The sequence below is a fragment of the Hyperoodon ampullatus genome, assembly GCF_949752795.1.
Source record: "Hyperoodon ampullatus genome assembly, chromosome: 11".
Lineage (NCBI taxonomy): Eukaryota > Metazoa > Chordata > Mammalia > Artiodactyla > Ziphiidae > Hyperoodon > Hyperoodon ampullatus.
Window position 1 is genome coordinate 25,288,434 of NC_136924.1, and position 25,932 is coordinate 25,314,365.

Here is a 25,932-nt window from a genome sequence, read left to right on the forward strand (position 1 = left end):
GTAAATGCTAAGCATTCCTTAATAGAAGACCTTGCTATTCTTGGAGGAGAAAATGAGACAAGGTATTCAACATAGAAATTTGGCATGACAAATTAATGTTAATATGTTGATAAAAAGAAGAAAAAATTTAAACCCAATAATTAAGAATAGACAAAAACAAAAAGCTAATGGGAGCATAACATTATCATCAATATAGAGATTCTTCTTTATAATGTTAGTGAAAATTAAAGTATATATTGAATTAGCATGTTATGATTTTTAATTTGATTTAATTTTTTATTATCAGGCAAACTTTTTGCATTTCTGAGTTGGCACATGTCTCTGTCAGACAGAAAGTGAAAAGCAAGAAGGAGCACAAGGCTGCAGCTGAATTTAGAAAGTTAGAGGTGTTCTCATAGCCACATGAGATGAACAGAAGATTCCTTCCAGTAGGCGAGAGAGCAGAATACAGACAACAGATGTGAGAAAGGTCCTCATAGCTGTCAAGTTCCAGCATCCTTGTGCTGAAGAAGGGGCGGTGCCAACATGATTGATATTCACAGGGAATATAAAAGCGCCAGACTTCTACCCAACTGCTTGTCACACTGACCGGTACCATCTCTCTACTGCTCGTGGGGTTTCTGTCAACTAGTCCTGGAAGGGAGCAGACTCGTTGGAGAATAACATTTTATTGTGGCCATGCCAGAACCCACTAAGAAAGAGGGTAAGATTCAACCATAGGTCTTTTTCTTGTACTTTTTAATAAAGCATGTTTCTTTTGGTATTTTCAAACAAATACCCAGTTTCTTAAATAGACTGTAAAATAATAGAATCACTATGATTTAAGGAAAAGATTCTTTAGAGTAAACAGACCAGAGGGAAAATAAAGGAAGAGTATTACCAATTGAAAAATATCTGATAATTATTGTTTATGAAGGAATATTAACTAAAATGACAAATTATAATTTTATCATATTTTTCAAAGAATCTTTAAAGTTTAACGTAAGGGTGTTAATTGGTCGTGATGAGCAGATTTCATTTTCAAGTGTATTTTCTTAGGTTCAATCACAAATTTTTCACCATGTATTTGCAGTTTGTGGGGGGCAGGAGGGGCTTGGAATGCTTTCTTAAATAATTAATAAATTTGATCAAGGTTTCAAAAAAGAATTTGTAACAATATTTCCAGATTTGCTGTATTTTTCTCCTGGAAAGACATTTAAAATATGCAGATGCATGTATTTTTTGCTTTTATCATTTTGGAGCTTTATTAGTTATGACATTCTTATGTTCTTGCATGGAAAGAAAATCTAACACCAGTGATATCTTTGAATATCACTGATGATTTGTGTTCTTTATGAGCTTTATTGAAGATAATTTCACAATATGTAGACTTTTAAAAATAGTTAAGCTGAAAATAGTCTTCGTTAGAAGAAATGTTTCCTCCAATAAACAGTTTCTCCTATACATAAAAAATCAATATCTAAAAACTACTAATTAATTACATAAATAAGTTGGAATTAGAAATTACTAAAATAACTAATGAAAAGCACAAATTAACAGCACAAGTATATTGGGTTTAATTTTAAATGGAGACATCTTTTAAAATATTTTTTCATTCATATTAGTCTTCATTAGTGCTTAGTAAATCTTTATTTTTCACGTCTGTAAATAAAAGCAACAAACAAACAAACATTAGCAGGGAGCCAGGGAGCATAAAAATTGTATTATTTTTTTCATTTTTTAATTCTAAAAACTCCTTTTAACCATTATTTCAAAGAACCCTGAAAAAGATGCTAGACTTGAATCCAAAGTTGAAATACTAACCAAATTATCAAAAGTCTTTGAAATATATTTTCTTTATGTAATTAAGTAACCAGTGTTGACAGGCTGTGGTGATCAGTTTACAGGTTGGCTTTACTTTGTGGCAGAGGGCATTGATGGATGAAGTCTTCCACCCGAAATAACCACACCAAATGCATGCATTAATATGGGAACTTAATCCTGACTATCAGGCAGTGAGTCCAACCCCTGCTAAAGTGTCTTATTTGTCATGCAAATGATTTACATGTGTATTAAATGTCCTTTTCATTTGATCTGTCACTTGACTAGCCTCTTCAAGGCTTATTTGGATGAAATGCATTCTACGTTTCCTGACTGAGGACAGAATATTGTTTTAATTATCCTGCATTTAGTGGATCAATTTGCATGTGTTATTTTAAAGCCCATTGGAAAATGATAAAAAAGCCGAGAAACTAATAAATAAGATGACAAGCTGTAGAGCCTAGAAAGCTAATTAAATTATTTGGATTGCAGATATGATAAAGTTTTACTTTTTGTCTGACAACTCAATCTGATCCATTCTACTTTTAAAGACAATGAAATTTTAGAGTGACAAAGAGGAAAATATATCTTCAACTTCATCTCCCCCCAAAAAACCACGTATATACTTTGGTTATAGATCAACATACCTACCAAAGTGCCCATAATCTTTTGCTATAAAAGCACTGTTGATATTCTGTGTAGGAGTTGCCCTCACCCAGCACAGTAATTTTATACTGATTCTTTGGTTAGTTTAAATTTGGATGGTGGGGAGTGGGGACAAAAAGAAGGTTTTTTTAAAATTTAAAATCCTTGGAGGAAGTACAGGGATTTTTTTGTTTCCTTACCAGCAGAACTGATTTTTAAAAGATCTACACCTTGAAGAGTTTTCTTAGTGAAATCATTGCATTTTTATTGTTTACATCAGAAGAGTAAGGAGTATGGCAGTTCAGGAACTATTCTGGTCCTTGTACCTTCTCCTAACTGATTTCACTTCTACTGGGGTTGGTTTTGTTACATATGATCATCCCTCTGAAAGACAGCCTCAAGAATAAAACATGCCACCAAACCAATTCTTCAGAGTCATTTCAAACTATCTGCAGAAACATTCCCCCAACCAGGTTTCTCCAGCCCCTACGGGTCTTCTTACATCTCTTCCTTAGCTGGGAGAACCATGCTCAGGAAGGGCATGGGCACTTGCTGTAAATCTTGATAAGACACATGAGCTGGTTTGGCCCTCCTAGGATCCAGCAGCACCTGACAACTCCTAAAAAGAGACTGAGTTTTCAGCATCTGAAGGTGCAAAAGATGTCTCTGTCAACTGCCTCCCAACCTGCAGGGGTCTAATTCTAGGAGATTCACGTTGGGTCCTGGGAGAGCTGGTCCTTCTAAGGAGAAGAGGGAAGGACAGGTGTACCTTTAGACCTCAAGGAGGAACTCTAATGGAAGTAATTGGTCAACGGTCCTTACTTAGACCCTTCAAAATATTCTGGATGGCTCTGTAAGCCTTTTCTGAGAAAGAAAGCATTATTTTTAAGGAGTAACCACTTCCCATTGTCCTCCTCTGCACCTTTATCATTTGTACATCTGTTCACTGGAGAACTATACTCTTGGTACTGTCAGTTCCAAAGTTAAGGTCTGTCTTACACTTTAGATTGATGCAGAACCTGAGACCCAGTAAAATTAAATTGTTCTAATCAAATAGCAAGAGAAGATGTGGTAGGAAGTTTCAGATTTGTGGGGATCTCCCAGGATGTCTCATTTACATACCATCTATTAATTGAGCACTTACTATGAACTAGTCGCTGGGATTTCAGAGATGCATACAACATGGTCTATGTTCTAAAAACCCTTACAGTTAATTGCCCCTGGGTCCTACTGAGTAAAGGAATCAACTTTTACTAGAATTTTCTCTTTTCCTGTCAAAGAGTTATTTTATCAAACTAGAAATTAGATAAGTAATTTTATGAAATTAGAAATTTGCAATAGCCTTTCTTCTTTGTTTGAATCTCTAATAGTTTAAAAATACTATTAATATTATTTTTGCCTATAAATCATTTCTTCAGAATTTTATCTCTGTAGTATGTGATGATTAAAACCATAAAGCCTGGTTCTTTAATCTACTTAGACAATTGTTAACTATCAGATTCTATAGAACCTAGAAAAATTCTTTTCTAAAACACCAAGTTCGGGCCTTAACATGAATTTTACTTTTTGTTATGTGATATATCAGGCCCTATTATATTTTATGTACTTAACTTGTAGGAAAAAGGCAAGAGTTCCTCCTTGGTGCTTGTGTGTCATTCAAAAAACCTTGGGAGAGTCACTGTAACTTTCCTATCTTCCATGTAAGATTTCTTCTTGAAAACTCAATCATGTGGCAAAACATAGCTCCATTGATGACCATCATTTTAAGGGGCCATTCTGATAACTCCAGGAATCAAAGTATGGCATTGTTGTTACAGATTCTTTTGCTATATCAACATGAAATATCTATCTATCTATTCTACCTTGGCCTATTTCAGTAGGATTAAGTGGGAACATGGGCATGGAGGATAATGTTTTCAGTCCACAGGAGTTTTTCCTTTGCTATGTCTTTCTCTTGGTCCCTAGAGATTTCATTACATTTTAATGTTCTGCTAAGCCCCAAACCTATCTGAATGCAGAGCAGCATTCATCACCTCTTACCTATTTCCCAGCATCACTCAAGGCTTAGTCAAGGAGGCCTGGTGATGGGAAACCTTCCTCTCATATTTACTCCTTGACCTTTAGTTTCCACCTGCATCTATTTCAAACACCAAAATAAATTTGTCTTTGGAGAAGTCATCTTCCATATAGGCTATTACCTTTCCCTCAAATTGGGGAAAAGTACATTTGTTGGAAGTAAGCAAAGAAAGGGAGAAGAGGGAGGAGAGGTATTTGATCGAGGGCAGCTATTTTCCTCCAAACTTCAAATGGTTCATTTAGGCCACATTGAAGATTTGGATGAAGAATAAAGAAGTTGCATGAATGAATGCCAATGTTTTTCCCCCTGAAAAAACTTTGCCAGGCTGTAGTGGAAAGGCACAGTGTAGGTTTGAGCTATCTGCTGTAAGGAGGAACACACTAGAGAGGCTTAATACTTGGCAAAATCATTCTTTTTCAGTAGCCTGCTTTTATGACTGTCCGACTGCACCTGTTAGGAAGATAAATAAAGGACTGGCCAGTTCTTTCCTCTCAAGCGCCCTAAATATATCGCTTAAAAAAAAACTTTGAAAAAACAGGTCGTATCCTTGCTTCTCATCCAGTAAGTCTGAAGCAGTCTCCCCCAGGCTTTGCAAAGAGCAGGGGTAAGGGAGTTCCTGAAATGAACAAAGGTCAAGGTTAGGCTCTCTGGCTGGTCTGAGAGACCCAAGAGAAAGGAAAAAGAGAAAAACGTATAATCCTTTGTTCTCTCAATGCCTCACTTTATTTTGGCCCAAGATATGGCCTTGAAACATTTTATTTCAGGTTCCTCCTGGACACACAATTCAGAGTTTACTTACTTATCCTTAATTGACCTGAATGTTAGAATAAACTGCCCAAGCTGAAGTTGCTTTAAAGAAATGCTTGGACGCAAAAATAAATAAATAAACCATCTTTTAAAAAGCTTGAGCGAATATGAAACAGTGTTTTTGAATCTTTTTTGTAAAGCCATATATGCTTTTTTTTTTTTTTAGAGAGAGTTGTGAGGAGAGGCTGTCACAAAAGGAAATAGTGCTGTTGTTTTTACAGCCCTAGAAAGCAGTTTTGTTGTTTTTGCTTAAATTTCTTATGATTGTTTGATTTAAAATTTATTTTTCAACTCTTTATGGTCAAACAGAAGAATTTTTATTGTTGTTAATAAATACTATTTTTATCTGCACTCCTCCTTAATTAGTTTATGAAACCTATATTAAGAGACACAAAATACTCTTGGCAGTCCATGACTGTGGTAATTCTAGACCTCATCTCTAGACATACTTGTGTGTGTTAGATAATAAAGAACAGGATGAAAGCTCTAGCAATCAAAAATAAGCAGAAAACTATTAATTTCATGTGTGTACCTGCATAGATATGGCCATGTCTTTTCCTTTCTTTTTTCTTTTTTTCCCCATTTCAGTTCTTGATGGGAACAGATGTCTTTTCTGGAGTCCTTAGCTTGTTTGGAATATTGCACCCTGGGGAAGCCCAATAAATACACAGAAAGGTAGTTATTGAAATACAGTGTTTTGAGTTAGGTTAATCATGAAGTAGCTATTGCTTATTCAAGAGCAGTTTTCTAAAATTTGAAAGCCTAGTGATTAAGGAAAATGAAACTGTGAAAAAGAAGAAAAGGCTTTATCACTTAATTTCCTACATGCATGCAAATTGTCTTGTAACTGGAGAGAACAGGGCATCTGTCCCCACAGCTTTTTACAAAAACAGCCCCAAAATATCAAAGTGATGATATTGTTGCACCCAGATCTCTTCTTCATGGATAGGCCCAGTTATAATTCACAAAGAGTATATTTGTTTTGGACAGCCACACAGATAGACAACAAGCCAAATTTCAGGATGTTCCCATGCAAGGGGCAGGCTATTTATGCACTTCTACATGCATTTCCAGAGTAAAGTTTTAGATTCTATCAGATCGGGTCATGAAGTGGTTGATTTGACAAAGAAAAAGACAAGGATCATTAATCCCATGCCTGTTTTTCTCTCTAAAATGAGTTCTCAAGAAGCTAACCATAATCTGACTTTCATTATGATTTTCAAGTCTGAAATCCACTTTGATAAGACTTTTGCCTTTTTATGCTCCCTAGGAATCTTTTTATGGGCCAGTTTGGCACATCAATACAATACCTAAAATTATGTTTATTAATATGTCAGATGTTAGATCTCACAATTTTGTTTTCATTTTTTGAATTGTACTTTAGATATTTATAAGAACTTAGGGCTCAAATTTTTCTTTTTCTCCAAAATCATCCAGTTCTTCCTCTAAATCACATCAAATCTCTTTCTAAGTTCCTCAGGAATTCTTTGCTTGTAGCAGGTAATAGCTTCTTCCTTCTATAGAATTTCATGTTTTGGAGCAGAATGTTCTGCTTATAACTAAGAATCACCTAATTACACAATTCTACAATTTAATTTCTCATTTTTTTTAGTTATGTGTCTTTAGACTTGTTCTGCATAGAGTATGTATTTTGGGTTTTTCCTCACGTATATTGAGTAATAGTCATCGTTAAACATAGTGACATAAACAAAGTATACTATTCACAGAACGTTCTAGATTGTTCAAATTCCAGCTGCACATGTATTGAGTTAGTTATACTTCATATGCCCCGGATTCTTCATCTGTTAAATGTGAATAGTAATAGTACCTAACTCACTTTTTTTTTTTTTAACTAAGAATTAAATGAGATAAATCTGGTAAAAAGCTCAGAATAAATCCTAGCATGTGATTAGAACTCAAGTCTTTTCCTTTTAATGCAGCAAACTCAGAAATCTTGTCAGGCATAAGGCGTTAAATGTCTCACATTTAATATAAAATTTGAGGGCATTTCCACCCTCTTATCAGTCACTGTAAGGTATGTAACAATGACTGTTCACCTCCTAACCTGCTATTAATATTTATCCTACAGTCCCAGACAGCTGTGGTTATTATCATAACCATCATTGCCACCATGACGAGTATTTCCTTTTTTTTAAACTTGTGGTGAAATATCTTCGCTTTCACCCATGGAGGCTCAGATCAAATTAGAGGCCTACATACACTTCAGAGCCTCTGTTGTGTTCCCACTGAAATGTGTTATGTCCAGCTGGGGGTCCCCAGTTGTTAGCCAGATGGTGATAACCATTGTGGGAGCATGGCCTTTCCCACTTAGATGAAAGAGTCACCCAGAGCAGTTGAACATGTAACTGTATCCTCCACCAAAGGTTATAAGGCTTGGGTGTTGGGGACATTAAGATTTTTCTTCCCACCCAGGGTGCTATTGGCAGGTGGGAGTCTTCCTCTGGTCTGAACATTTCTGAGATAACCACATAAAGAACTCTGCATGACCACATATGGATATGGTGGGTGATTGATTGAGTGGCTGTATTTACTGCTGTGGAATTTTATTTTTATGACCCCACCTGGCATCAGGCCTGTCCTTCCTCTATTTTTAAAAAGTCACCCAATGTGAGGCCTAGCAATGGCTTGGAGCAAGGCCTGTAAGGGATTTATTCTGATAAGCCTATAACCACAGAAGAGTGATATGATTGTAGGAATAGCCCACGCAGGAGCAGACCCCCAGGAAAGGCATACAAAGGGACTAAAGGGAGAAATCGTTAACGATTCAAATCACTTTTGCAATAATTTCCTTTTGACCTGTGCTAAATTTTTAAGCTTCAATTTGAGTAAAGCTTCTTCTACACTATTGTTCACATCTGTGTCACTCCCAACCCTCATTTGATTCTTACTTTAAAACATGGTAAGAATAATGATAAACAGACTAGTCATCAGTTCTTAGCAAAAGATCTCATTTTCATCCAGCTCCATGTTAAGAGTGAGAAGCTATTTGTTGTTGTGTCATAATCAGATTTTAATCCTCCTGTGTGGAATGACATCTTAAGTTAAAAACATGTATAATTAGAACGATGGAAGAACAAATTGACGAGGGAAGGGAAAAAACCCTGTGGATTCAGGGAATTTCCATCAAGCTAAATAATGAGTCATTGAAAATTTACATACTTGATGCACAATTAGACTCCACCTATTCAGAACCTTAGAATATAGTCTTTGGTGATATTTGGGCACAGTAAATAAATATGGATTAAATTGATTGAATCAAATTCTGAATAGCTAGATTCGATGGATAGCTAATAGTTCATTTTGTTCTTGAACCTTATTATTTCAACCAATTTGGTTATCAACATGCCTAAAATGTAGTATATTACTTCTTATTTTGAAAAACAAAGTACAGTGGATATAATTTAACTTTGTCATCAATTATAGATATCTGTTATCTTACCACATGATATCCCGAGAGCTCAGATTATTTGCCTTTTTGTTAATGGGCCCACATTGATTTGTATTTTGAATTTGTGTCCAACTTTTGACAGCTTTCCTGTTTCATCCCTTGCCAGGAGGCTGCTGTCTTCTTTAATTACTCTTACCAGTCAGTATGTGAAGCTGCCCCCTTCTCTTCCCTCTGTTGTTTGCTTTGGATCCCAGCCAGGTCAATAATCTGGCTGAGTAGGGCTGCCCCACAGAGCACTGTATTTAAGGAGGCACTAATTCTCAGCGTGGTGCAGATGCAAGGTCCACACCTGAGTGTCAGTGCCTCCTTAAGTGTTGCTCCCTGGGCACCTGGCTCGCCTCACCCTAGTTCTAGTTCCAGGGCTGGGGACCTGGGGTGGGGGTGGGGGGCTTCTCTTGGGAGTAAAGCATTTGAGCTCTTAGTGTACCAAGTAGGAGGAGCTTGAGGCAACTCTTTTTGCTCTTCAGAAGCCCTTATAATTTGCTGGTCAGCAGCTGTTATGTGGATAAGTGAGGTTGCTAGATAGCTGAATTCTAAATAGGGGACGTGGTACTAGACGATATTACCCTTTTGTTCCTATTATTATGCACATCGGAAAATAAGTTACTCTCCTCCAAATCAGTTTATGGCTTTTATTTTGATTGCTTCATTCGTTTTATTAAGCAAGGCTACAGATTTTTCCTAAATGACGCATATGACATGAGTTGTTTTTTTTAAGTGTACACACACAAAATAATTTTTTAAGAAGATTTACCATAAATTCTCAATGATTCTCAAATTTTTGGTCTCAGATCCATTGGCATTCAATAATTACTGAGGAAACTAAAAAGTATGTGTTTCTGTGCATTCTATCCTTCAATATTTACTGCATTTGAAATTAAAATTGATAAACTTTTAAAACTTAAGAGTGCAAAACGCATGTTCTATTCGCTGTCAGAGTGTTGGTGTCATCACACATTATATATCCTCTGGAAAACTCCATGGCCTGTTTGTGAGAGAATGTGAGTGAAAAAGGCATATAATGTCTTAGCATTATTATGAAAATAGTTTTGACCTCATGGACTCCTCAAAAGGGCCTCAGGGGCTCTTGGGGATCCCAGACCATACTTTGAGAATCTCTGTGTATAATTCCCCCTTAAATCCCAAGGTGTAAAATATCCTCCAGACCTGTAGGCTATAATGAATAGAACAAAATATGTATATAACTGTGAAAACATTAAATTACACATTAATTTGTGTCCAAAAATCTTTACCTCTGATGCATAAACAATATGGCCAGTATAAATGCGCTGCCATTTGTGTTTGCTAAGTTTTTTGGTGAAACTTATGATTCATATAATCAGAACTTCTGTAAATGTTATGAATGTCCCCATGCAGACAATATTTTACATTAAAGCAGTTTCCATTGTGCTGTTATCTAGGCATATGAGAGATAGGCTGTGACATGAACACAGTGCCAGACCTCACTATCAACAGGGGATACACCTGACAGTGTTTATTGCATATTTAATCTAAAGGGAAGATAACTTGCTATATTACCAAAAGTAACAAAACAACTGTTGGCCAGATAAAACCTTATTCACCATGATTTCACAATACATAAAGCATTCATATGTTTTATTTCAAACCAAGAACTTGAGAATAAGAAATAATAATTAGTAATAACATATAATTTTCTCCTGCACCCCAGATTACCAAAGGATAGGTATAGTATTTGTTTTATCCCAAAAAAAGTGACAAAAAGAAAGCCACACACACACATATACACAAAGACGTATAATCCTACAACTCAATGATAGCACCTGTTATTATGTTCTTATCTTTTCTTTGCCTGTATAACATATTCATATGATGTAACTATGCTCTCCATGCTATTAAATGCCTAAACTGAATTGCACATGAGGGCCCATAAAATAATTTTAAGTAAGTCAAACAACGTATTATTTGAGCAAGTGAGCCCATGGGAAGGAGAGAACTGGGTTAATCATATCATTTCAGTGTACAGACACAGAGGGAGAGGCAGGTTAATGCCCCCTAAAATTAAAAATTTTTTTCCCTTTGGGACTTCCCTGGTGGTGCAGTGGTTAGGAATCCACCTGCCAGTGCAGGGAACACAGCTTCCAGCCCTGGTCCAGGAAGATCCCACATGCTGCGGAGCAACTAAGCCTGTGCGCCACAACTACTGAGCCCACGTGCCACAACTATTGAAGCCCGTGCGCCTAGAGCCCGTGCTCCACAACAAGAGAAGCCACCTCAATGAGAAGCCCGTGCACTGCAAGGAAGAGTAGCTCCCACTCACTGCAACTAGAGAAAGGCCACGCACAGCAACGAAGACCCAATGCAGCCCAAAATTAATTAATTAATTAATTTAAAAAATTGTTAATTATAAAAAACAATAAAATAAAAAAGTAAAAATTTTCCCCTTTAATTTACCGACCATGGAACACTTGATTATGGAAAATAGAAATGGACTGCATTGGAGGGAGCCAACCATTTATGGAGTGACCGGGTTCCTGGTCTTTCAGCAAAGCACGAAGTCCACTTATGGGCTGTCTATTTAATAGCGGCCACCAGTGCCCGTCAATTAGAATGCCCTGGCACTCACTGTGCAGGCCTGCCATTGGTGGCATACCTGTGCTTTTTACAGTAGGTGGTCATAGGAAAAATCCACCATAAATAGATCAAGCCCTTTGAAAGCATGTCAGCGTTGCAGAGGGAAAGAAAGTCTATATCTGCGAATTAGAAAGGATCAAAGCACAGCCGCCCTTGCTGAAGTAGGAAGGAGTTAGCTTTAGTTGCTGGTTCAGAATCTGGTTAATTTTTATGTTGTCCATGAAAATATTTCCTTGGGCTTAATTTTTCAAAGTATCCTGGTTTCTTTTTTTTTATTATTATCATCCATAAAAAGTTTAAAAACAACAACTTACATAACCCTGCTTCTTGAGTCCATCCTGTTGGTCTGTTTTCCAACAGTGAGAGTGGGTGCGGACGGATGACGGGGACAAGAAGCTAACTATTCACCTGGCAGAAAAGTCCCATGGAATTTGCCCTCTGGTTTTTGACTAAGCAGGAGTATAGCAGGACCCCAGCTCAATAGATACCTGTTAGCTCAGAATCTCAAGCTTTAGAGAGCTTCCCAAGGCCTTGTGCTTCCTGACACTTACAACATGGTGAAACTAGGTGACAGTGGAGTTGGCATGGTTGGCTGAGGGGTTTTTGCTAAGACCTCAAGCCCAGATTTTGAAAAAGGAGAATGCTTAGAAAGGCAAGTGGTGTTTTGAGGGCCAAAACTCTAGTCCTCATTGCTCTCCTCAAATGGAAGGCGTGCTGACAATAAGAAGAAATCTAAACGATGGGGTTGGGTGAGTGCCTGGGAGAGGTCAGCCAGCAGGAAGGTCACCAAAGGGAGACATAGTATCCCCTGTGGGGAAGGCAGATGAAGAAAGCTGCCCTCGGAGTGCCAGGGGACGGTTCTTGATTTCTTGGCAGCGGGCGGAAGGGGCTTTTGTGCGGGTAGGAACAGCCTGCCAGTCAGCTATATTTACAGGGCACCTGCTGTGCAGAATTTGAAAAGGAGGAGGAGACAGGCCTTGTCCTCAAGAAGCTTGTGATCAAAGAGAGAAGAGAAGTCCCCATGTACTGTGAACCCATGACCACTCACAGTCATATTTGGAATGGGAGATTTGGAATTGGATGACATGGAAGGCACAGTCTGAGCATTCTTATTCAAAGTATGGGTCATGGACCCGCAGCATCAGCATCACCAGGGAGCCTGTTAAAAATGCAGAATCTGGAACCCTGCCGCAGACCCCCAGAGTTGGAACCTGCACTGGACCAAATCCCTAGATGATTCGTCTCCCCATAGCAGTTTCAGAAGCACAAGAGGGGCTGTGGAGGTGCTGAGTCTCGAATGTTTTGAGAGAGAAAAGCCACCTGGCTTGGTAACTAAACTGATAGAAAAAGGCAGTTAATTTACCTGAGATTCTTTTTTTTTTTTAATATTTATTTATTTGGCCACACCGGGTCTTAGTTGTGGCATGAAGGATCTTTGGTGTCTCGTGTGGACTCTTAGTTGTGGCATGTGGGATCCAGCTCCCTGACCAGGGATGGAACGCCGGCCCTCTTCCTTGGGAGCCCAGAACCTTAGCCACTGGACCACCAGGGAAGTCCCTACCTGTGAGATTCTTAAACACAAGCATCTCATCTTAGCCAACTTTATAAACCCCACCCTTGTGAAATTCATAATGAGGCTCGCTGAATTCTGGTTGCATGGGTGCTTCTTCTACAGTCCCTATTCAGTGGGGTACACTGGAAACTGTTGTGAATGAATTATTGTTATAGAGGCAGCTCATGGATTGGGGGAACATGCAAATGATTCTTAGAGGCGTGGGCAAAGCTGGACATGACAGAGCCTGTCAGAGACAAACATGGGTAAGAGAGAGGCATGAACAGTTATTTTAAGGCAAAAGTGGGGAATAGCCCAAGGCCCTGAGACTTAACCCACAGTGGTTCATTTTCAGTCTAAGTCATGTGCTGCTTGGCCTTCACCACACCTGGTCCCCTGTCTCTCCAGATTTAGAATAGCTGGAATTCTTTGTCTCAACCGCCTTGAAGTCTATTGAGAGTTCATCTTCTTATCCTTTCTGTCCCACCAGGACTGATTGATTGATCAATTTATTTATATTGCACAAGCTCTATAATGCATGTAGAACTCATCAAAATAATAATTATTACCATTTTACAGTAGGAGAGTGAGGGGCCTCCCTCCTCTGTTCGTTTCCCAGATGCTTCCTCAGCCCCGACCCCAATTCCAAACATGTTCTAACATGATGCAGCCCACAGACCTAGAAATAAGGCAAATCCCAGCAGGTAGCATGTGAGGAAAGACTTGAGTGTCATTCCCCCAGGTTATGTCACAGTAAAATCATGATCATGATGATGAGAACCATGAAAAGAGAGAGAAAACACATATGATGTTTACCACATTCCCTGCCCCTGCAGGAACTCCTTCATTCCTGCCAACAAACCTTGAGATAGGTTTCGCTATTATTTCTATTACGTAGATGAGGAAATTGAGGCATATTCCACTCCCCATTCCATAGGGCAACATCCAAATGAGGCTCTGTGACCATGACAATCAGACCGATCGATTCAGCGGGAAAAATGCAGGAAAATCTCTGAAAAGCCCATCAGCCCACTTCTGCCTCCACAAAGGTGAGCAGCTGAGAAGGGAAATGCAGCCCCAGCCTGCAGAGGCCAGATGCTGACTCTAGCCGACCTGGGGTAGGGCCTGGTTCCACCCTTCATGGGCGGTGGGACCCCGCAGGGCCTCAGTTCCCATCTGCAAAGTGGGGATAGCGATAGTATTGACTGCATAGCATTGTAAGGATTGTAAGAACTAATATATACTAGGTCTATATACTAGTATAACTAATATATACTAATATATACTAGGTCTATATAATATATACTAGGTCTATACACTAGGTGCGTGCAGTGGGTGCCCATACATGGTTGTTATTCATTTATTCCTTCACTGGCTGTCAAATAATGGGGATTCTATGATTTTAAGAAGGAAAAGTTGTGGCTCTGCCTAGTCACCAGGGAGGCAGGCATTTGCCTACTTCTATTTGTCACAGCTATCCTAAAAATGTAGCAGCATTAATACCCTATCACGTCTCTGTAGTTCTGACTATCTGATACAGTTGGCTGTTAATGATGGATGTTCTGTGGATTTGTTGGAAATGGAACTAAGCCCTTTAAATTCTCCTTTTGGTCTGATTTGTTACATAGAACACTAGGACTATAGACACCATGGAAATGAAGAATTCACATTCAGGGCACTTCTACAGTTTCAGTGTCCAGCAAGTTTCTCTTTTATTTATTTGATTAGAATTCACCCTTGGCCTTTTTTCCAAAACAGGATTTTAAGCAACCTCAGCTTCCCTTACAAAATGAGCCTTTGTTTCCAAAGATGCTGAGAAAGAATAGCCAATTTGATAGCTCACACACAGACACCAAAGAAACCCTTCTTAATTCTTTTTTATCAATTCATTTTGCATTTCATATGGTTTCAGCAATTAGAGGAAGTACCAGGGAGACAGGAAAGGAAGGAAAGATCTGTGTTTTTGTTTAGTTGGGAGGGACAAGAAACACAAATATATGGAGACAGCTGGAAAATACTTTTAAAATAATTAGGAAATAAATAGTGTATCATGAGGTGGTCCAGGATGCCTCCAAAATAAAGGAGGGGAACAGAATGGAATAATCAGCTCTGAGAGTCTTAAGAGAAATGTCAAAAAGACAGACCAAGATTGCCAAAGAATAATAATGGTAATAGTCATTGCTGTAAATTATAGAGCTCTTGGGCTTTCCTGGTGGCGCAGTGGTTGAGAGTCTGCCTGCTGATGCAGGGGACGCGGGTTCGTGCCCCGGTCCGGGAGGATCCCACATGCCGCGAAGCGGCTGGGCCCGTGAGCCATGGCCGCTGAGCCCGCGAGCCATGGTCGCGGAGCCTGCGCGTCCGGAGCCTGTGCTCTGCAACGGGAGAGGCCACAACAGTGAGAGGCCTGCGTACCGCAAAAAAAAAAAAATAAAAATAATAATAATAATAATAATAGAGCTCTATCTACATGCCAGGAACCGTGCTATGCATTTTACATAGGATTAGCAACCTGAGAGGTCATTTATCTTGTTATCCTTATTTCACAGATGAGGACACCAAGATTGACAGAGATTAAGGAATTGTTCCCAATTACACAACTCGTAAGGCGTACTGTCAGGATTTGAACCTAGATCTGTCTGACACAATCACATGTAGAGGAAAACAGAAGGTCTGTTGGGGAGAAGATCACCACTCTTCTCAGTGGCAGGAAGGTCAGAAGGTGAACAGAGAAACCAACGCTAGAACAGGGGCCGCTGGGGTCACTAAGAAGAGAGAGAGGTGGGAGGTGCCTGCCAACAATGGCTTTGACCCTTAACCTGGAGAGTGTGGACCTAGCCTAGTAGGTAATAGGGACCCTCTTGGGTAGAATAACAGGATGAAACACAGTGGTGGCATAAGTAAACCTGCAGCTGTGGGAAAAGAGTCTGGAAGGCAGAGAAAGTTGTCTTAAAGGGAACCAGGAAGATGTCCATGGACATTGGATGACAATGGCCAAGTCCAAAAGATAGAGTGTCAAAGGAATAGGCTCCTTGCTCTTGGTATTCTGATACCTGTGTGTAGCCCCAGCTCACCCAATATTAGATTTCCATTGCTGCACTCAAATCTCTGAAAATAAATGCTTTGACAGAGGCTTTCGTCTCCTGGTTGACACTGGCAGGAAAGATCCTTTCATGACGTGGCAAAGAAACGAAAGTGTTTCTGGTGTGCCGTCTACGGGACACTTGTGCTATCACCGTATCTTCAAACCACATCACATTGACCACATTATCTTCTGCCTGTCTGTAAGGTGATATGTCTTTTCTCCTTTGGTTAGATTTCCCCCCCTAAATCGTAATCTAGTCGTTTATGATCATCGGAATGAAAATACGGTAATCGTGTAGTTTTAAACAATAAATTGGAATTTGTACCCAGCACAAAAAATTAGTGATGAAAGAAGACGTTGCTGTTTCCGGGCAGCCCTGCATCACTCCTGTCCTGATTGCTATTGCAATGCAGGCTACTCCTTCTTCTGTCTCCTCCCAGCCTGCCTAGACTAAAACGGGGCACTTGGCCTGCCCAGTGATGACTCTCAGGCCAAACTACTTGTTGTGAGGTATTGTCCTCTTTGCTTGGAAAGAGCCACTTGTGGAAAAAATGTGGAAAATCCTAGATCTGGACAAAGATAAAACTCCTGGGATCCCACAGTGTGTCTATACTATAAAAACTTTTCTTTGATATTTATTTATCAAACAGAAAATATTTTTTAGAAGATCACCTTCAATAAATGCCTCTTCCTGCCCTGGAGTCGTAGCAGCTGGCTCACATACCCATCACTAAGTCCCTGTTCTGGGCATCCATAGGGATTCAGCAGGGGAAATTCTATGCCCGTTGGTCATAGGGTATGCCTTTAGCTACTTGGACATAGTATATTCTTTAAAAGAAGTTTCTTTAACAGACTTTACCACCAGACTGCTCTACAATCCTGGATCTCCAAAGCCTAGGATAAAAACCTCAAAATCAGAGCTCTGAAACCTTTGGATAAGTGTAGGCGGAAATCTGCTCCAGGCATACAAACTTCCAGAAATGACTGTGACTGTGAAGGGGGTAGACTCTGTTTCACAGAACAGCATAGTGGTTCTGAACAGTGATTTGCCTCGTAATAAAAGGAAACTCTGCAAAGCCAGAGGACTTTGGTCTCATCATCATTCAGAAAGTATGTCTCATGAGGGCAGGGTGGTGTCAGAGATGCTGCAGTGTCCTTGCACTCTGAGGAAAGTGGGGTCTCATTTACAGAGCACCTTAGGCTCTAAGGGACGTGGTTGGTACTCACTGTGTCTCATTTCGTCCTCACAGCAACCCTATGCATATGAGATAGGTGTTGTGTCCGTTTTTCCAGAGAAGGGAAACAGGCTGAATGCCATTAAATGCCCCGCCTGCTGCCTGAGGGGATAACTAAGTGGAAGGACGTCTGCATGCCCATTTTACCTGCGCTCTGTCCGTCACTAAACTCTGCCCCTCCTGGAAGTCTACATATCTTCAAACCACATGTAGATCCTCACCTCACACCACACACCGAAAGACAGTGTGTCTTGAGTTGATGCTTTTCTTCTCGTCAGTCCAGAGAAGATGGCTGCCTGGAGATGAGCAGAGCCTGGGGCTGTGGAAAATATCTTTTCTCGGGATACATGAGACTAACACTTCCATTACTCTTTTCATTTCCAGAAAGCGCAGTGCTGGCCCCAGCACCAGCTCCGCCCCGGGAAGGTGAGTAAAAACATGACCTTATATGTTTGGGCCACAGATACAGAACATCCATCCCAGCATGAGTTGGCCTCCATTGAGGCTGTGAACTTTAACCCAACTCCCATGGAGAAGTTGGATGACCACAGTTCTTATAGGTTTGTAATAATAACCATACCTTGTGTTTATATAACTTTCTTATGTTAATCTGACTTGGATGGCACATCATATACTTATAAAACCTTTGAAGTTATGCCAAAGTTGTTGTTACGCCCGTGCTTTAGCACTGTGGAGGCTGAGTCTCCAAGGGACTGAAGGATTCACAGTGATTTTTCCCACATAACTAAAGGCAAACAAAGCCCACATCTTTCTTGTGAGAGTGGGGTGATCCTACCTCAGTCCTGGAAGATGAGTGGCCCTTTCCTTACTTGAACTATGTCACCATCAAGCACCTCCAGAAACTCCTAGGGGAGTTTCCAGGAAGGTTTGGTGGCCTCCAAGGCTCTGTATCAGTGACAACTTTTCCAGTCCTTGTACCCTGTTGTCCAGCAGGGGGCAACAAAAAAGCAAGCAATAAAGAGTTCCAGTGAACTCCTTGGCAGGTAGAGGTAGTGCCCAGCAACACGACAGGTAAAGCCTGCTTTTATATCCACCAACACCTAAGGAAGAGAACAGGATTCGAAGAATGGCAAGCCCAGGACTTCCCTGGTGGCGCACTGGTTAAGAACCTGCCTGCCAATGCAGGGGACACGGGCTTGAGCCCTGGTCCAGGAAGATCCCACATGCTGCAGAGCAACTAAGCCCGTGTGCCACAACTACTGAGCCCACGTGCCACAACTACTGAAGCCCGAGTGCTGTAGGGTCCATGTGCTGCAACTACTGAGCCCGCGTGATGCAACTACTGAAGCCTGTGTGCCTAGAGCCTGTGCTCCACAACAAGAGAAGCCACCGCAGTGAGAAGCCCACGCACCGCAACAAAGAGCAACCCCTGCTCGCCACAACTAGAGAAAGCCTGCATGCAGCAATGAAGACCCGATGCAGCCAGAAATTTAAAAAAAGAATGGCAAGCCCAAGTGGAATCTCCAGAACCATTTGTTTGCTCAGCCCCCCAGGTGGGGGCAACCAAAATTACATGCATTTTCCCAAGAAGGCACCCAAGTGCCCTCTTTCATCACTCTTCCTCCTAAACAAGACGAGAGACTGGCATCCATTCAAGTATTATTCACAGGATATTTACCATGTGTACACCTCTACTCTAACCCTTCAGAAGGATACAGAGCTACCTATCAAATGCTTATTGATAGCTAGATGCAAACGTACTCTACCAGATGTAGTCGAGGAATTCTAAGTAGGAAATATTTCCCTGTATTCAGTTTGCTTACAGCCAAGTAGGAAATGAAATACAGCCCAGAGAACAATTAAGTAAGATACAAACACAATATTGAAACATCAGACACTACTGTAAGAACCTCACAGGCAGTATGTGACTTAATGCAGGTTAGTTGAATTGACAATGTGGTGTGAAGCCAAGGGCTAGGAGGTCACCATAGACCAGTCCAGCCCGGGTGAAAGCAGGAATTGAATAAGGCTTCAGTTGCTGGTATTTTTTTTTTAAATTTATTTTTGGCTGTGTTGGGTCTTCGTTGCTGCGTGTGGGCTTTCTCTAGTTGTGGCGAGCGGGGGCTACTCTTCATTATGGTGTGCCGGCTTCTCATTGCGGTGGCTTCTCTTGTTGTGGAGCATGAGCTCTAGGCGTGCGGGCTTCAGTAGTTGTGGCAGTGGACTCAGTAGTTGTGGCTCCTGGGCTCTAGAGTGCGGGCTCAGTAGTTGTGGCGCACAGGCTTAGTTGCTCTGCAGCATGTGGGATCTTCCCAGACCAGGGCTCGAACCTGTGTCTCCTGCATTGGCAGGCGGATGCTTAACCACTGTGCCACCAGGGAAGTCCCAGTTGCTGGTATTTTTGCATGGAAATTTATAAGAGGATATGATGCTCTTCTGCTTTAGAGATTATTTTCGGGAGGGCACTTTGAGAAATCTAACTGCTCAGAGGAATCCCCTCCGTCCAGCTAAGAATACTAGATTCACACACTCAAAATCCTTACATAGTAAAGAAGAGTACTTCTATGTGTTAAAATAAATGAAACAGGCTCAGTGCCATGTTCATTCAAACAGGGACAAGTTCAAATTTAGTTTTCTTTCGAACCCATGTAAGATGTGTGACATTCTTCTTAGGAACTTCTTCTTTGGTGTGTTTTCTCCTTGCACATACAGATTTATTTTTTGCCAGCACTGAGGACACTGAGGACCTACAGGCCATTACTGACATAACCTTTCCCTTCTGCTCTTCAGATCAGCAGCTGTCATTGGGCCACTATAAAGTTTCCCTTGTTATGCCACGTTTCATATTCATTATACAATACTGACCTCCTGTTCCTAAAACAAGTCTTCATCCAAAGTCTGCTAAAATTATCCATATTAGTTAATTAAGATTCAGATGTCAGGGTTTCCCTGGTGGTGCAGTGGTTAAGAATCTGCCTGCCAATGCAGGGGACAGGGGTTCAAGCCCCGGTCCAGGAAGATCCCACATGCCGTGAGGAACTAAGCCTGTGCGCCACAACTGCTGAGCCTGCGCTCTAGAGCTGGTGAGCCACAACTACTGAAGCCCGCACGCCTAGAGCCCACACACCACAACAAGAGAAGCCACTGCAATGAGAAGCCCGCTCACCCAAAGAAAAGTAGCCCCCGCTCACCACAACTAGAGAAAAGCCCATGTGCAGCAATGAAGACCCAATGCAGCCAAAAATTAAATAAATAAATTTATATATAAAAAAACCTAAAAAAAAGGTTCAGATGTTAATTCATTGATCAAAAAAAAAGGAGGCATTTATGGTTGAAACAATTCTTTTCTTATATATACCACAAGTCAGACACCATTTGCAGGTATCTAAACTATAATATGATTCTAAATAGAGAGAGATGCAAACCAGAGGGTCTCAACTGATATAATCTGATGTTCCTGCTCTTGTATTGCATTTATTGCCACTTAAATTCAGCAAGAAGATTAATATGTGAATCAAATATTTTCTTTCAAACTACTGTACAATTGCAGATTTTATATGCTGGTTCTCTACCATATTATCTAGAAATCCAAACTATTGGAACCATTAGATGGATCAAACTTCTTTAAAAAATCTGTCCCTCATTGGGGTCTAAAATGAAGTGACCCTCATTTTACACTCATTCCATACCAGCATATTACAACATAACATGGTCCCAGCATAGCTCAGCTATTTTAACAAAATCTGTATTGCATGTTTCTATGTATATTTTTTCCAACATGATCAGATTTATTAACTGATTTTATTAGAAGTTTAATGTAACTCTGTATTATCATTCCCAAATTCATAATTCATATATAGCCTAATAGCTGAGTATGTAGCATCATTTATGCTCTGTTCTGTTGTCATTAATTTCTTCTCTCCCCACCTCCATCCTGTTGCTCATCACACAATAAAATGCTTTCTTTAAGATACTTTTAAAAATGTGTTTGTACTTTCTACACATCACCAAATAAAGTGGAGGCCAGAATTTCAATAGCAAAAGGTGAGCTGGAGGGATGGAGAGTGAGGCCGAATTCAACAAAATTAGAAGCAGAAACAGCTCAGTAATGATTACCATGGAGGCCCCATAGAATTTATCCTTATTAGTTAACTGAGATTCAGATGTCTATTCATCAATTTTTAAAAAAGAGAGAATTCATGGTTGAAATAATGCTTTTCTTACATACATCACAAGTCAGACACTATTTGCAGGTATCTAAATTAATATGATTCTAAACAGAGAGATGCAAACCAGAGGGTCTCAACTGATAAAATGTGATGCTATTACTCTTGTATTGCATTGATTGCCACTCAACTCAACCGAGAAGATTAATATATACACCCAAATATTTTCTTTGAAACTACTGTACAATTGCAGATTTTGTACCCTGGCTCTTTACTATAATATTATCTAGACGTCCAAACTGTTGGACCTCATATTTCCATAAGAAGTTGTCCCTTGGGCTTCCCTGGTGGCACAGTGGTTGGGGGTCCGCCTGCCAATGCAGGGGACATGGGTTCAAGCCCTGGTCCAGGAAGATCCCACATGCCACGGAGCAACTAAGCCCGTGCACCACAACTACTGAGCTTGCGCTCTAGGACCCACGAGCCACAACTGCTGAGCCCACGTGCCACAACTACTGAAGCCCACGTGCCACAACTACTGAAGCCTGCGCACCGCAATGAAGAGTAGTCCCCGCTCACTGCAACTAGAGAAAAGCCCACATGCAGCAACGAAGACCCAACACAGCCAAAAATAAAAAAATAAATAAGTGAAAAAAAAAAGAATGAGTTAAAAAAAAAAAAAGAAAAAGTTGTCCCTTGTTGGGATCTAAAATGAAGTGATCTATATTTTATACTATTTCCATACCAGCATTTTATAATATGTTCCCAGCATAGCTAAGCTATTTTAACAAAATCTGTTACGTGTTTCCATGTATACTTCTCCTCAAAATGATCAGATTTGTTAACTACTTTTATTAAGTTTAACGTGACTCTACATTATAATTCCCCAATTTGTAATTCACGTATAGCATAGTAAAGGAGCATATAGCATCATTTGTGCTCTGTTCTGCTATTAATTTCTTCTCTCCCCACCTCCACCCTGTTGCTCATCACACAATAAAATGCTTTCTTTAAGATACTTTTTAAAATGTGTTTGTACTTTCCACACAGAACCAAATAAAGAGAAGAAGGCCAGAACTTCACCAGCAAAAGGTGAGTTGGAGGGAGGGAAAGTGAGGCTGAATTCCACAAAGTTAGAAGCAGAAAGATCTCAGTAATGATTGCCATGGAGGCCCCATAGAATTCCTCTGCATTAGCTTTCATCAGTGTGTTTTAGAGTTCTTCCTTTGCATCTTATCTGCATAACCCAATCAGCATGATGACGAATGGTGCTTTGATCAGTTTTCGTTACATTTTTAAAAGAAAAACAACAATGATAAAAATATCACAAGCAGTTGTTGAGATGCCAGCAAATTTATTTGTAGTTTCCAAGTTCCCATGTGCATGTGAAGGAAAAGAGATGTCTGGTCTTCTTGGGATTACATCAATTTGGAAAATTATCTTAATTACCCAGATTTTTAAAAATTTAATGTTTTCATGTTACTGTGTAAACTGTTCCAGGTTTCACTAGTAATTTTGAAAACTAGCATCTCATTTTGTAACATTTGCGTTCATGGAGATTTATATAATGATTTATATAGAGGGACAATATAATCTTAAGCAAACATCACATTATTCCTTATTGAATTGGAAACATTTGTTTCTGCCCTATTATTCTATTTTCACTTTATATGGAGGTAGTCCAGTTTTAGAAAATGAATAACCTTTATCATATACTTTTTCATGGATCCATGAAATACTAATTCCTTTGTCTCCCCATGGAGGAAGTCATTGTCATTACTGACCATTTGTGTTAAGTAAAGGAGCATTAGTCTTTTATAGAAGAAAGTTTTCACAGAGGTAGACCTGACAATTTTGCTTTGTGTGTTTGTATCATCATTTAAAAAATTTATTTTTTATTTGTGCACTGAATAACATAGTTTAGATTCTGGAATAACCCATTATTTCTTGACTACAATAAGACCTTTCTCTTTTTTTCTGGACACCACTCAAAAGCATGTTAAGTATCTCTTTGTTCTTACTATGTCATACTTCATTAACAAATTCCTATGATATTTTTGTCTTCTATATATTAGTAAAGTACTTTTTTTTTCTTTCAGTACATTGGACCACTTTTCCTCAGCTAACTTGAATTTACAGCTCTCATAAAAGAACACATAGTGTTAGTATACTTACTTTGTCCTTGACCTTCAGTGGCTCCGTGAATAGTAACATGAATGCTAATCCTGGCCACATGGGCCACAGTCTGAAGGTTATTTGCATATGGAATGCAAACAGTGCAAACTCCTAGAACTCCTTCCATGACATGGGTTCAAGGAGGTTTGGACATCCTGGCTGAAGTTATTATAACATTCTTCTTTACAAGGCTGATGGCAGACGCCTCTGTTTCCAAATTTGGAAAGGTGCTTGGACCAGGCTGTAAGGCTCAACCAACAGAGCAGATGATGTAATCCCAGAAGGCAAACTGTCAAAAGTTTAAACAAAGCCTGTGCCTGACCCTTAATCTGAAAAGTCATATTATATTTGTATGCTTAAATGTGAAAAATGGCTTTCTGTAAGTTAAAATCAACCAACCAACCAACCGACCAACCAGTCTACCAATCCACAAAAACCCTTTTCCTTACACAGAACACGATATGATGAAAGAGCAAGGCCAGATGACCAAGAAAGGCCTCTTGAAATGAGTAGCATTTGTTTCCTGACATTTGCAGAAGTTAAACAAGGTCATGGCCACATGCAGTCATGTGCCCAGGTACATAAACTGCCACGTATGTATTTGCTGTACATGCCTAGAAAGCAAATCAATTTAGGATAGAAAGTGACATCCCTAAATAAAGAAGGTAGGTGGTGGAAGTTATTTCTAAATATACAGTCCCCTTCAACCATTACTTACTTTCATCAAGGACAGGGAAGTTTAAAAGAAAATACCCAAGTGAAAAGTAGACACAGTAATCATTGCTATTATTTATAGCCCTGGTTGAGAAAGAATTCTTGCATGAGCATAAGCAAGATTGACAGGTGCAACAGACCTGCCCTCCAGCTTACACTAGAATCCCTGTCCTCCACCCTCCCCCAACCCTCAGTCTATCTAATTGTGGGTTGTTTTTTTTTTTGCGATACGCGGGCCTCTCACTGCTGTGGCCTCTCCCGCTGCGGAGCACAGGCTCCGGACGTGCAGGCTCAGCGGCCATGGCTCACGGGCCCAGCCGCTCCGCAGCATGTGGGATCTTCCCAGACCGGGGCACGAACCCATGTCCCCTGCATCGGCAGGCGGACTCTTCAACCACTGCGCCACCAGGGAAGCCCTGTGGGGTTTTTTGAAAGAAAATTAATGTATTAAAAAAAAAAGAAGAAATAGAAGAAGAAAGAAAGAAAACAGAAATTTACAGAACCATTCAAGTCAAGTGTCACTCCTTTGTGCATCTTTCCCCTGACCATCCTAACTCACTTTCACTTCCCTTTCTTCCTCCTGCTTTTTCTTGGACTGATTGCTTCTGTCATTAAATCACCCTTTTCTTCACTTAATCCCATATTAATGTTTCACTCCTTTTCCTAACATGTTGTAAGCTTTGTGAGGGTCAGGCACTGTGTGTTAACACTCTTTGGGCTCCTTATCTCATTTCTTCCAGCAGCTGGCAGAGAGCTGCATATGGTGATCTCCTAATAAATACCTGTAGAATGAATGATCAATTGAATTTCCGTGCTGGCTTAGCTGCTTGTCATACAGACAATGGTAATCTAGATAGATTTTCATTTCCATTTGCTGGGCAGGAGGATGAACATCCCATGCATACTCTTAGTCAGTAAGGTTTGGAATGGGATGCCAGTGCTGTATATTGTAAGATCAGCTCACTTAATGCTATTGAAAATGGTCACGGCTGGATAGAACATTTTCAGCACTTTAGTTAGTGCCCTATCTAATTAGTGGACATATATTCAATTAATAGCTCCAAGACTCTCACTTTTAAGAACATCATTCATAGCCATGCAGCCTTAATATCTTTCCCAGATTGACTGAATCATTCTGTGACAGGCTGGAAATGTTCTGAAAATTTTTTTGTAGCCACAGAATGTTGTTTGGTTCTGATATCAATCTTACAAGTAGTGTTTGTGGTTAGATTTGCCAACTTTTCACATTTACTGAGAGTCTCTGGTAAACAGCTGATTTCTCAGGAAGGGGTTTATTATTTGTTTATTTGCTTGTTTGCCTCTGGACTTGTCCATCCAGGTATTCTGTTCTCTGATACTGCCCACTTTGTCTTGGAGTTGAAATGATAGAGATGACAATAAAGAAATGGGTTTAACCAAACAGCAACATGAGAATTTAGATATGCAAATCCCTTTCAGAGTGATCATACTGAGAGATAATGTCCTTGAAAAAATAATGCTGCTGTGGCTTAGAATTCTTCCAGAATAATCAGAGGTAGCAATTCAATGGAAAGCTAAGTATAGAGAATTTTCTATACCCTCACTGGAGCCAAAGGTCTGCCTTCTATTCTAATGTTCATTTATTCATCTCAAGTAT

The 25,932-nt window shown here is 39.9% G+C and overlaps 1 protein-coding gene across 1 annotated transcript in view; it reads left to right on the forward strand.

Annotated features, from left to right (window-relative positions):
• Positions 1–678: 678 nt before the first annotated feature.
• Positions 679–25,932, forward strand: part of MYBPC1 (myosin binding protein C1) — a gene marked incomplete at both ends in the record, with an annotated part of 98,434 nt that continues 73,180 nt past the window's right edge. The window contains 3 exons of the mRNA XM_079714696.1: positions 679–703; positions 17,665–17,706; positions 22,458–22,499. Of these exons, the coding sequence (XP_079570822.1) occupies positions 679–703; positions 17,665–17,706; positions 22,458–22,499 (109 nt within the window). The remainder of the gene's footprint in view (positions 704–17,664; positions 17,707–22,457; positions 22,500–25,932) is intronic.